This window comes from Lipophrys pholis, assembly GCF_963383615.2.
Source record: "Lipophrys pholis genome assembly, chromosome: 2".
Taxonomy (NCBI): Eukaryota; Metazoa; Chordata; class Actinopteri; order Blenniiformes; family Blenniidae; genus Lipophrys; species Lipophrys pholis.
Genome location: NC_137636.1, coordinates 21,639,866 through 21,654,234, shown reverse-complemented (window position 1 = coordinate 21,654,234; position 14,369 = coordinate 21,639,866). Strand labels below are relative to the sequence as shown.

The window sequence follows — 14,369 nt, the reverse complement described above, 5'->3', positions numbered from 1 at the left end:
TTGCTGCTGATTGTTTTTCAAAATGGCCCGAGACATGAAGTGGGAGCAATCTTCTTATATAACACATCTAAACATTGAATGAAGACATTTTCTAAAGTGTTACATTTGAACAGTTCTGTCCAAGATGGAACATTTTGAAAAACCCTCCTACTCCGTCTCCATGGAAATGGGGAAAACAAGTTTTCTGAAGTGCTGCTACTGCGGATGTCCACCGCGGCTATAGTAAACGCTTCTTCACATGTGCAAGTAGATGAACAATAACAACAATAGCATTGTAAGTACATTGTTTTCAGCATTTCTGCCATTTCCTTTGGAAGCAGACATTGTTTTCAAAACATAAACACAAAACTTTTTTTAAAGAATGATGTGTTTTCATGTGAAACACTGTCAGCTACAGGAAAACACACAACCTCAACCAAAACGTTATCAACCCTAAATTAACCGTCGATTGTGAGGTGACAGTGCTCACCACTGCACAGTGGTGCAGTGGTGAGCTGTATACTGTATGCTCAGCCATCAGCCAGTCAGAATTACAGGCACATACACCAGATAAATCAACGCTGTATGATGATATTTATTTATTATCCAAAGCAGTTGATTGTTGAGTGAAATTAAAGACCCAAACCGAAAAATGTCGCTCCAGACATCATTATCGGCACCTATTCATTGGTGAACAAATCTGCCCTCTAAACAAAATGAAAAACCATCACCTTGCCAATAAATCTTAGTTTGGCTGCATAGCAATGGTTTGTTGTTTCCAAACGGCGAGGGGTTGTTGGCTGTATGAGGACATTGGAAAAAAAAAAAAAAAAATGTGACGAGAACTCAACTCCAGACCACAAGGTTATAAATCTAAAAAATTCTAAGTGATATTTGTTTTCAGAAACTAAGTAAGACGCGTGTGTGAGTGTTAAAAACTGAACCAAGCAGAACTTTATTGAACGATGATAAGGAGGAAAGTGCTGCTGAAAGTAAGGTAAGAAATGTCACAGATATACTATATCACAGTCTGTCCAGGGGACCGTTCTAGAAAGTGATTAAATCCGAGTAGAGCTCTTTGGCAAAGCCAGTTTGTTTAGAAGACGCCAACTGTCGCTCAGAAGTCCAGTGTATCAACTGTAGAACATGGTGGAGGCATCATCATCCTGTGAGGCTGCTTCTGCTAATTTCTAAAGAAAAAGGAAAAGGCGCCAATAATTCCTAAGGGAGGAATGCATTTCCTAAAAAGTATGCAATGAAAAGTCTTGTTTCTCAACGACTGTGCAAAGCTTTGTCTACTAATTCTCATACCAGAAGACCATCATACTGCATTGAAGCTTTAAGTATAATAACGGAATAGAAATGCACCTCTCTAATGACAGAACCACTTATAGGAAGTCAATGAGCGAACCCCCGACATCCAACCGCAAATATCTGAAGATAAAAAAAAAAAAGCTCCTGCAAACCCAAAAGAGCCTGAATGCATCACAGTGGAAGACAGAAATTTACAGCAGACATGGGAAAGAAGCTTCGAGATCAGTGGAGTTAGAACAGCGGTGCTCCGGGGCCTGCATCCTGCATGTTTTAGATGTCTCCCTCCTTCAGCACACCTGAATCAACCTTTTAAAAAAAGCCCAATAAGAAGAATCTTATTGCAATCAGTTGCAACTGAGAGAGATCTGGAACATACAGGATGCTGTCGCTGGCCCTCCGGGACCGAAGTCTAACATGTGATCAAGACGCACACAGAAGAAGTTTGGAAGCTGCTGTTGCTGTCAAAGACTTTACAACCAATTATTCATGATGGCTGGCAATCAAATCATGGGGGACAACATTTACATTTACAACACTGCCGGGCATTTAAATCAACAAAATGAGCTGTACACGTGGAAAGAAAACCAGAAAAAGACACTTTGGTGTATACATTCACCGTCACCAACCCTGGTCTGGTGCGAATTCTACAAGGTTTGGCTTAACTGTAATGTTCAGGAATCAGGGGACAAGCGAGGAGCTCCACAACAGTTTTTAGATGCAATATTGTGCAAAAAGAAAATTGTTTGGAAACCACGACGTCACAGGAAATGCGTAAACTGGTTCATAAGCATGCGCACACAGGAAACACATTTTTATCACAACATGCTCATTTGTTACACAGCTGCTTTAACAAAACATTACATATCTGCGGTACACACAGAGCTGGGGGGCATGGCCATCGTCCCAGCTCACGAGGGAGTTGAATTTGGATGAATTAGCCATTAAACTGTCACATCAATCATTCATTAAGACATTGCAAATGTCACGGTTCTCCCCTGAAACGAGTACACATGAATAGATGAAAGAACCTATTTTAGGTTTCATTTCTCAGAAGAAATCTTGGTCATGTCAAGCCAACACGTCAAACATATCACAATATCTCTATTTCCAACACGCACACACACACACACACGCACGCACACGCAGACCAATTATCCGATAGGCGGAGTGGTGTTTAGTGGCTGGCGTTGTATTATCAGTCTGTACACATTCCTTCCGTTCTCCAGAGAAAATGTTTAACCCTAACAACTGGCTCACATCCATCTGAACCTCCTGAGTGAATTTATCCCAGATTGTTACTCTCGTTAAGAAATAAATATGTGCTTTTTCAAGTAACATAAACAGTCCTTCAAAAGAAAGACCGTGAGGATGAAACCACAGAACAAGCAATTAGCAGGATGGTTTTGCAGCACCAGGCCTGGATGGTATAGTTAAAAAAGTCCAATTTGCTCAAGAGGGTTTGATGGCCTATTCAAATGATTTCACTTAAATAGATTCCTCGTTCTGTGTGATATGCCTTTGAAATATGGCATTGCCTAAGAAGAGGAAGGTGCCATCTAAAATTTACTCTGTGCATTTAATATGGTCCAAGTTCGGCAACCTTGTTCTAATTTCTATATTAAGGATGACATTTATTTGAGTGATGCAATAAGCAAATCCAATCGAGCTTATTTAAACTACAAATAGCAGTAAATGTACTTCAGCTCTGCTTTGGAAAGTGAAAATAGGGGAGAAAAATTAAGTCAGAGAGGCTCATCGAGACTATTCCACTGAAGAATTGTAATTATTTATCCATTCATGAGTGGCTCTGTTGAACTGTGTCGCGTATGAAGCGCTGTAATATTTCATGGTCTTGTTGTGATAAGTCACAGTATATGTTCAGTACATTCCGAATGTATTCACAGTGTTTCCTTAAGTTACTGTTGTACTAGAAAATGCATAACATTCTACACTCAATACCCCATTTCTGGAAAATGTGTCAAAAATATATCGATAAGTAACAATATGTAAAGGTTTAATAAGTCCAGTATGAATCCAGAATCAAGCTTGTATTTTAGGGTTTGTAAAAAGGGCATTTAGAAATGGTATTCACAGTTAACATATACTTGTGATTTCAAGGTTATGGATTTATCATATAGTTTAACTTTTGGTTGAAAATTGATCCATTTTGACATTTGATGATAAATAAAGCTTACAGTTAGGACTTGTTTAGGCCAAAATGACCAAATTTCTAGTGAAGCTGCTGCAGGTTTATACTGCTGGGAGACTTTTACAACACTGAGGTTCTTTCCTTTACCACTCTCCATGTTTCTCTATTACATGTCACTCACATTTGTCTCTCTCCTGGTGTCTGTGCTCTAAACACCAACCAGAACAACAGAACGTCTCTGCCTCTGAGTCTGGTTCTGCAGGTTTCTCCCTGTTAAAAGGGAGTTTTTCCTCTCCATGTTTCCTATGTTTGCTCATGTGGAATTGTTGTTTTTTTTCTGTAAAAGTGTCTTGAAATGACTGTGTTGTATTTGGCACTATAGAAATAACACTTTATTGAAAAACTTGAAATACTCAAAATGTAATTTTTCTATTGTGAACTCTGATTGCTTTTCCTAATGTGATTCAAAATACACAAATGTAACTATATGTTCATGTAGGAGGCCTACAAAATTATTGTATATTGAAGTTATTTCTCGATTCACTAGTGTTGAACGAAGGGGAATGAGATTTGAATTTAATTTATTTTTCTTGTCTAATACTGTTAACCAAGGCATAATATTGTTTCTCTCCAGACAATACACTGTCCCTTTCTTCTCAGACAGTTCTTTAGAGTTATTCATTTAGCTGTTAATATCAGTTTAGTTTTAGTTTATAGTTGGAGTTCTATACATTCTACAATATACATTCTATGCATTCATACAATAGATTTTACGACTATGAGAGAATTCTTGGTCTGCATCAACATCAACCTGCAGGATCCGGTGAAAACATGAACTATAAAGGCTTAAGGTGATGATGAATGGATTAAAACACATTTTTCCCAGGGACATGGTCAAGCAGATGTGAATAGACTTCATTAATCAGGTCTGCATCTGGTAATTCACGCTAAAAGACCTGCACATGGCCACATTATCACGTAGATAATGGTGCCAGTTTTGCACTTTTGACTGAAAACAAGAACATAAAGGAGAAAAAAAAGAGAAAAAGCTCATTGTCACATGCACCAGTTGTCCTTCAGGTTTAATAGACTCCAGCTGCTCTCCTACAGACCTGCCTAACAGCTCTGAAATGAAGACATTCAAGCTGTAAAGTGCTTGTTTTGCACTAGATCTACACATATCTTCTCTGAGAGTATTGCTTTCATAACAAAAAGAAACTGCTGGAAATTACAAATTAATGGTGAATGGTTTTCACTGCTTGTCAATGACCAGTTAACAGAAAATTCCCTCAGGAATCCTGAACACGTAAGGCTTAGTTTACACGACAATGTTTTACGTGAAAACGTTTTAGTATCAGAAAAGTTCGACAAAAACAACAGAAACACCGAAAATGATGTGGTTTTCATGTTGGACCACGAGTTGGTGCTGTTAGTTATTTTTGTAATGACACCACACACACATGCAGCAGAGAACAATATGCTCTAAACATTAACAATGGGAGTACGCAGATATTGGTATGGACAGACGACAAAAAATGTAATTGTTATTACAGCAACTGTCAACTATAAAACTACCAAGTCCCAGGAGAATATGGACTGGGAGTCATGACACTCTGGAGGAAAACATTGTTCCGATTGTCCAGCTAGTGTGCAGAAGAGCTGTTTATTACAGCCGTGGTGCGTATGCGCACTAGCAGCGTTTCAGCCGTCCATACGTTTCTCTTTACACTTGAAAACATTGTTATGGAAATGGGAACTAAGACCAATGCCGTTCTGACCACCCACCTTGAAAGCTCTTGTTGATTCCAGAAGGAAACGTGTTTCCCAGCATCACCGCCGTGGGGTCGATAACGATCTCCCGGCTCCGCCCACGCAGTCCCGTGACCTCACGCGGCCCGCCGCCTCCGTCCATCCGCAGCGTCATCTCGTTGTCGTGTCGGTCCAGCAAGACCTCGTGCCACTCGCCATTGTCGAGGCGGTAGGTTGGTAGGGTGAGGTTGTAGTCCCCATCTCCGAGATTGTAGAAGGCGCAGAGGAGGCCCTGGAAGATCTGAGACAGAGAGTTTCATTAAATTACTGAACAACTTGTCTGTACAATGTCAATGTTCGACACAGTTTGTAGTTTGCTCTTCTAAACTTCAGGACAATCAAGTACCCAAAGTGTGTCTTTGCAACTTGAGCAACACCGTTGTTGAATGGCCTCAGTTCTTTTAGCTTGTGAATAAAACAGCCAGATGCCGACCTTCAGTCAGTTCTCTGACTGTGATACTTCACTTCCTCACTCGGTTTCTCCACCGACACGTCGTACTTCCCCGGTTTTCTGCTCACTGTCACATTGGTTTGTACTCAAAATCCACAACTTTCCAAGTGAAAATGCATGGTCTTTGCATTTTAGCTTGTTTCCACAAAAGCGGCAGAAATATTAAACAATGTAGTAAGCATGTGGGGCCACTAGTGCCTGCTGTTCATAAATAAAACCAGCTATGTGTGTGCAGAGAACACTACACCTTTAATGTTGAAGCTGCTTCAATTTGTTTTTCTTTGTAGTTTTGGTCCACGCAGTATAGACTGTTTCCATGTATGCAGATGATGGTGCAGTAAATGTTCACTTTACTAGAGAAGCGCTGTAAAATTCAACAATGTTATAAATGAATCGTTCTTGTGAATGGGCACAACAATTTACCATGGTTAACGGTGAGCATGCGCAGTAGCAGCGTAGACGCGTGTGTTGGATTTATGAGCCGACATGGAGCCTGAAACCCAGGTTTCAACACAAAGTAGAAAGATGTTCACTGCCTTGTTCAGTTAAATATCTAAATTTGTATGAAAAAAAATACAGAACTATAGCATTACCGGACAGCACCCAATACAAATAAATCATCATTTACATGCATTTCTCAGTTCAATTCACAAATCTGCCAGTTCAGCTACAATCATCCCATCAAAAACGCGGTGATAAATTGCTTGGCAGCATCTTGCCAGCTGTGCCCCAGCAGAATTGGATTTTGGTGCTCAAGTCATTCAAAATTACATCAGAACACTGAGAGCCTCTGTGCAGCCGCCTGCTCTTGTGGGATTATCGACAAATCTCCCAGTGAAGAGTTTTTAGGCACAACCTTTTTTCTTCCAAACCAAACCTGTCATCTTGTGTACCTTTGAGGAGAAATAGGCACCCTCTGAGAGTTTTTTTTTTTTTTTTTTTTTTCTTTCTCAATGCTTTGGGGCACAAACATTCAGCCGCCTTGTTTTGGGACCGAAGCTAAAGTCTCAGCAGCACAGACTTCAAAATCTCAGCAAATCAAATCAAAGCCACCTCCGCAGCCAGATGCCACTGGAGGTAAATTGGAAAATATTCTGAAGTGACCCGAGCCTGAGTCTCGGGTTTCCAAGCTAATGGGGATCAGAAGACAGGGACGATTCCACCAGGTTGGTAAAAGATTGGATCAATAGGCCAATTTGGCCGGTTGGACACGAAGCAAGATCAAGTCCATGGAGGTGATCAAAGAACAGAAAAAGTGAAAAAGTCCCACAGAATAAAAGTGACACATTCAGCATTAAATAACAAAGCAATGTAATGATTTCCTTCATATCGAACATGCATATGAACCATTTACAAAGCCAATGTAAAAAAAACATTTAATACAAATATTCATTTTCTCAATAATTGTAAAAAAGCCTATATACCAGCACATAAGAGGTAACTGCATTAATAGACCTTAAAAAATGAAAAACTAATACTACGCAACGATATATGCACAAACCGACTCCCTCTTGAGACACATTTGACAACAAAAAAAGAAATTCATTGAATTTATTCATCCACTGTTTGAATAAAAGTGTTGATCCCTGAGCAAAACCCTTGACCCCCCCCCCCCCCCCCCCCAATCAGGTTCCCAGAGTGCCTTAATGTGGCCGCCCACAGCATGTAAATGAAGAAAAAAAAGGATTTCACCAATGTATCAGTCAGTTTGGTTTATTGATTATAATAACAATAGTACTGTGATGATCAGTGTTGTCTCACAGCAAAACTGACTGCTGTTTGGTTCACTTCTGTTTGGTGTCATCTGTACTCATGTGTTTCCATTTCCTCCAGATTTTTCTTTGGTTTTGCTTTTTGTCACATCCAATTCATAGGAGTAGTGGACACAACACGACACCGAGTCTCTGAGACCGCTGTCCGCAAACTAGCATTAGCATCAAAACCATGCTGTCAGGGGGAGTTTAATAACATAAAAGAATATAAAAAATACATATAACAGCATATTAAAAACACAATAAAAAGCGCAATGAAACAGTTTAGAGCTAAAATTCACATTTGATAGACCAAATGAACTGACGAGCCTCAAACTCCGTCTGAGCTGAAATTCAAACTAAAACTGAACTAAAGTAAAGACTAGACGAAACACATCATCTGCTCTGTGAAAAATTGTAAACAGAACGTGTGGAGAAGTTTGCTGTCAGCTGTGTTTTTGTTGCAAATAAATCAAATATTAAACGAAGGCAGGTTGTGTTAACGCTGACATTTCGCCTTGTGATTTGTTGACTTGTACAAACACCGCCTGCTGTCAGCGCTGTCAAGACGACAGCGCGCTCACACTCTGTCCAGTCCGGGAAAAAGTGTAGACGGTGAGGAGAGGGCGAGACAGAAGAGAAAGACGGACAGAGCAGAAGAAATGACAACCAGCTGCTCCTTCCAGAGGTAGAACTGAAGATTACAACAATTATACTTTAACACACTAAAGGGAAATATGTCCAAAGGCTGTTTCAAGACTGATGGGTGCTTCTTCCTTATTTCAGTGTAAAACTGTTTCCTCCAAGTGTCCAAGTGAGCATCATTTTTCTCCCCTCCACCTCGTCTGATCTCGCATGCAAACAGAAAAAGAAGCCGAGACAAAGACGAGGAGAAGAGACGGGTGACTGCCATGAACTCTTCCTCTATTTGGCAGCTATAGCAATATAAACCAAGTTGTTTGAAAAAAAAAACTCTTCTGTCTTTCTCTTTTTGCCCATTTTCTCTCAAATTTGCTATTTTCCTTCCATGCGTCCCTCGTTCGCCTCGTCTCTGCTTGAAACAGCCGGGTGCGACGAGGAGCCGGAGAGCCGTGGCTCATTTCAAGCCTCTGTGATGAAGTTTTAATTATATTCAGGATCCATCGGGGCACCACTTTTTCTGTTTTTTTTTTTTTTTGAAGCAGCCACCTGATTTTACCCCCAATTAAAGTTGAACGTTGCAGTGGCACAATTTGGCTTCAGCTCGTCTTCCCCGGGGCGGGTACGTGAGCCAACGGGGTTCGATGGGTGTGTGTTTGTGTGTGCGTACGGAGGGAATGTCGCACGCTGGGTGTGCAACTGCATTTTTGAGTAAACAGTCCCAGTACAGGGACCGTTCCCGTCCCCCCCGATGCTTCCCAGAGACAGGCTGCTCGCACTGCTGCAGCCGCTCAGTAATGATGTGTTAATCTGCACCACATCTCCTCATTAAACAGAGGTGTGTGAATGCAGATTATGAGCATTTATGACCAGTTTAGGGATTTTTCCATCACCTGAATTGCCACTGGGTAATTCTGTACTCATTACCGGCTGCAGTTCTGTTCATGCAATTGTATAAACGACCTCTTCCTGACTGCATCAAGTGCTGGATATTGATTTGATCTGAGAGAGAAAAAAAGAAATCTGATATAGCATTTCTAGGAGCTAGATATGCCACGAGGCAAATGGCATCATTTTGAAGACTTACCTGCCTAGAGGCAAATGACTGTAATTTATGTTAAACACTGTGTAAACACCAGGCGCAGTTTAGATCGAAAGCTTCCCATGACTTACGGTTCTTTTGCTGTAGCGTTTCCCACAATAACATTGCAATTTCCTGACAATTTTAAGGACAACTGGGATGATCTCTACATGAGATTCATCTGAAACTATGCACATCCTCCATTTCTATTTATTCTCCAGACAGTCACAAATCAGACTTTTCACCTCCTTTGAAAGTTCTGCTGACCTGCTGTGCGCTGACAGTTTAGTCCAGTGTGTCATTGCGCCTGTCAACCTCCAGTCAAGGTAATCTGCCTTGTAAAAATAAATGAGCCAAATGGTGTGAACTTAATGAGGCATCAAAATTGCAGAGCAGCCGTCTCTAGTGCCAGTAAGATTTGAATGTCTTATTTCAATCCTTGTTTTTTCTTGAAGACATCCGTTCTGGTAGAGCCCGTTACTTGTGTTGGGAGTAAACAAACTACCCAACATAATCACAGGCTGCAGAGAAAGTGCCGTCTTGATTGTTCCAATGAGTGGGTATTGTACACTGGTTGTTGATGAGCTGAAAGGAAGACATTTAAAGTTGGATGTTGAACTTGCCCTGCATGTACTCGTCAGGGTGTGAGGGAGGGATGCACGAACAGACAAACAGATTTATGGTTTCTCCAGGATGTGCCCTGCTTTTCATGCAATGTTGGTTCAGACAGGCTTCTGACTAGTTCAGTGGTGAAATGTCCAGGAGTTACCCTAACTTTCCCTCAGTGTTGACTGGGAAGGGTTACAAGTCTATTGAGGATAAAGTCAGGACAGACTTGATTGATTTGTGGAAGACTGTTCAGATAGATGGGACAGTGGTTGGATGGAACGTTGATTGATGATTGTCTAAAATCCACTCGGCCTATCACTCAATGCTGGTTTTGATATGCTCCAGCTTCCCACGGCCTTATGGATAAAGTGGATTCATTGTTTGACTGACAACCTCTCCAAGGTTTACCCTGCTTTTTGCATGGTGTTTGAAAAGCTGGCCTCCAGCTCCATGCAACCCCAGCATGAATACAGCGGAAACACATGAGATGGATGAAAGAAGCGAGTTGCTATACATCATTCATCCAATCTTAGTCTGGATGGATGGATGGATGCACAAAAGCGGTGACCTTTTAAAAAAAGAAGAAAGAGATATGGAGAGCTGGATGAGCGAGTTAGGGCTGTCTGGGGTCACGATCTCCAGCAAGAATTAACAACAAAAAAAAACAAAATAAAACCTTCCGAAGTTGATTTGTGGTAAAATTTGGGCGAGACAATTTGAGAAGCAGAGAGTTAAAAATGAGCATAACCTTCACGGGCTGATGGCAGTTTTATTGTGTCTGGCTGTTTGCAGACATGCACACTCATCACCCAGCATGTTGAAATAAAGTTAAGCCCTCATATGCTTTCTTTTCACTCAGTACAGAAGATACCATGGCTTTATATGTAACAACGGGGGAAAAAAAGCAATATACAAAGCAAAATGTGTGTTATAGGTCTCGAGAACTTTCCTTCAATCTCAGAGAACATGTGCAGTGTTTCCTCTAAGAATCTTTTCAACAGCGGGGGGAAGGCTTTCCCTCACCACTGACAGAGAGGAAGTGTGTGACTGCTCAGTGTATAGACCCACTGTCCATCATCTTTGCATGAAGTTGTAGAGCTCATTAACATCAAATCTCGAACAACCCACAAACCACACCACATGGGTTTAACCAAAACAAAAACTGTTTGGTAAACTATTGATAATGCTGTCCATGCATTTTGGCTTTGTGAACACACCCAGACGTTTAGGTCGGCGGTCATGAGCAGGATCTCAGAGATACTCGGCCTCAGTATCCTTGTCTGCTCATCACTACTAGGCGATAAATCAACATTACATCTGCCTCATCATTTAAAGCCTCTCATATCACTAGCACTGACTACTGCATCAACAACTCTGAAAAAAAACAACAACCTGGTGATCATTTATACAAAACGAAATGTTTGCCTCCGATTATTGTGGTTGCTCTCTCTCTCTATATATATATCTATGTCAATATTGCACAAAAAAACAAAACCCCAAAACAAAACCCCCATGATAATCACTGAGATCTTGACAAGATAGAAATGTGAAACTGAGGTGTTGAGAAAACAACAAAACAAAAAAAAACTAAAATAAAAACTGAATTAAAGCTTTGAAATTTAGGACACAAGGTGAGCAAACCAATCACAGGCCAATTTAATTCAGATTATGAAGCAGACATGCATAAAGCTTCATGCACTGATGGGAGCGTCCACAGAATATTTCCAAGTAATCTCAAGGTCTCTGCTTCAGACACTGACAAATACAAGTCAAGACTTTCTGTTTGTTTTTGTGGTTTTCTCTATATTGTGTTTTCCTTGCACAGCTTCCCCCCGGTGCACAGACATAGTGAGATGAAGTTCACACCGATAGGATTTGTGATCTGCACTGTGCACATCAAAGCAGCGAGGAGACTTCACATTAAAATAAACCCACACAGAGACCAGACTTTGCTCTCTGACTCTCACCGCCCACAGGAACAGAAACCGAGTCTTATCAGAGCCATTGAGCCGATAACATGTCGACAAGACAGAGTCCAGGCCCAAGAGGCTTAGCACAAACACCTGAAGAATGCACTTAAACATTTTGGATATCATATTTGAACCTTTAAAAAAAAGCCGACAAGGCCCGAGAAGAACGACAACATTGTTTGTGGTGAAGAAAAGAAGAATAAACACAATAAGTACTTCGCCGGGAGTGTCTGAGATACTCAGAAACGTGTTCTGCGTGTACTGAATGTCCATATTTCTTGAGAAAAGCAACATATTCATCCAGAAAGGATCACTCCGGATGAAAAGCAGCCTTGTGGAGATCACTTTAACAGGCACCTTTTCTCATAAGATGTACTGGATTCTTTGAGTATGAGTTGAAAAAAATCCACCATGTGGACAAGTTGAAGTATTTTGGGGTCTTTCTTGCAAGAGACCACGCTGAGGACAAGAAGCTGTCTGTTTTCATGTTAGTTAGGTAAAAGGAATTTGGCCCTGTTTACATGAATACATCTGTTTCAAGTGGAAACGGAAAACCTTCGTTGGATTTTATGTGGTATGCTGCTCAGAGCAACTTTTTCAACCAAAATGAAGATTTATAATATACACACACACACGGACACACACACACAGACACGGACACACACGTGTATATAATACATACAAAGATGTATAGAAAATAAATACAAAATCATATTTTACTTCAGGGGCCACATACAGTCCAGTTTCATCTTGAGCGGGCGAAAGTATTCCAAAGCTATAATGACCTTTGAATTTACACATGAAAGTTTGTTGTGGCGCACAGCGTGTGTGATTAAATTGTCTATAATGTTGCAAGATCGAACAGGTAGCACTGAAGAGGACTACAATCTCAACATAAAGTCAACTTTAATGAGGCAAATACAATGAAACGTATAATGTGTAATATCTATCATTGTACCCACGGCGAAGGGCACACTATGCAGGGCACTGCGCTCGGGCCCTATGAAAGAGCCAACAGTCGCTGGATGATATCCCCACCCTCATGAACGACTGGGAAATCTGGCACTCACTAGTGAACACCATCTTGACTGCGGGCGACCGAAAGATGGATGGATAGATAGACAGTATATATATATATATATACGTACTGTATATATAAATCCTATACAACCACTCGGTAGAGGGTGTCCACTCTTATCGAGTCCCCTCGTCTGAAGTTCTACTGTAAACACATATTTTAAGCGGCTTTGAGCAAGCTGTGCACAATTTTTTCAGCACTATTGACTGTCCAAATGACGGCTTGACAGCTCGCTGCCTAAACTATGCATGTTTTCCAATAGAAACGCACCCCCGCGGTCTTCCATTCATGCACAGTGCGCCTATTGGGAACTATACTGTAACTAGTTTTTGTGCACATGCTCAGTAGATGAACAATAACAGCAATATTTCCTCCAGAGTGCCATGACTTCCAGTCCATGTTCTCCTGGGACTTGGTGGTTTTATAGAAGACAGGCACCGTGATGACAAATCAACTTGGTCGTCTGTTCACATGAATATCTGTGTACTCCCATTGTTGATGTTTAGAGCGGATTGTTCTCTGCTACATGTGTGTATGGTTTCATTACAAAAACAAACAACAGCACCCGCTAGTGGCCCAACATGAAAACTACATTGTTTTCTGCCTTTCTGCCGTTTCTGTTAAAAGGGAAAGGGACATCGTTTTCAAAATCTTTCCTTGTAAACACAAAAATCTTCTGCAATAAAAATGCAAAACGATGCATTTTCACTTGAAACATTGTCGTGTAAACGGGGCCTTAAAGTAGAGCCATTAATCACCAGCGCTGAGCTGAGCCAACTGAGATGGTTAGAGCATCTAAATAGTTTCCTGGTCACCATCAATGATAAGTGTCGGACAACATTGACGAAGTCTCACAGGCTGAAGAAATCTAATCAATACAATAAAATCCCTCTCTCTGGCCTCTGTGATTGCATGTTAATTAAACAAATAAAAAAACTGGTGGAACGGATAAACAACAGAGATTTGAAAAGAGCATGAAAATGTAAAGTGTCTCTATGGTCAAGCAGCTCAATCTTCCCTGAACGAGAACAAGGATTTTATCCTCAAGCGACTGTCCATTCAATCCTTTCCAGAAGATCTGATATTGACATTTGACCTTATGTGACTCTAAAAACAGCTGTCATAACTGTCATTCATAACGAGGGGGTCTCTTAAAGATTGTAATTATTGTCATTGCAGCAGTTACAAGCACAACGGAGGCAAAGAAACTTGTATACCATATATAATTACCCCCTGAACGCTCCCCCCGTCTGTCAGTCCATTAAAACAGAGGAAGTCTGTTGACAAGGTGAAATGTCCTAAAAATATCGAGAGGCGAAGCTGTTGCCAGAGTTTCTTGATATATGATGTGTTCACTTTTTATATCTAATTCAAAACCAGCATGTGGGGGCTTCATTAGCTGAGGGGGATTTTGAAGCACCGCATCAATTCTGTGACCTTTATGCATAATTCTCCTACCGAAAACAAACCAATTCATTCTGAGAAAAGAAATCAAAGAAATAAGCAGGTGATGTTTAAAAACTGTAGATGATTGCCCGT

General features: G+C 40.8%; 1 protein-coding gene across 1 annotated transcript in view; it reads right to left on the bottom strand.

Moving 5' to 3' along the window:
- LOC308106697 (neural-cadherin) overlaps positions 1-14,369 on the bottom strand; it is a gene marked incomplete at its 3' end in the record, with an annotated part of 401,833 nt that overhangs the window by 39,328 nt on the left and 348,136 nt on the right. Inside the window, 1 exon segment of the mRNA XM_080458585.1 lies at positions 5,228-5,492. Within this exon segment, the coding sequence (XP_080314711.1) occupies positions 5,228-5,492 (265 nt within the window).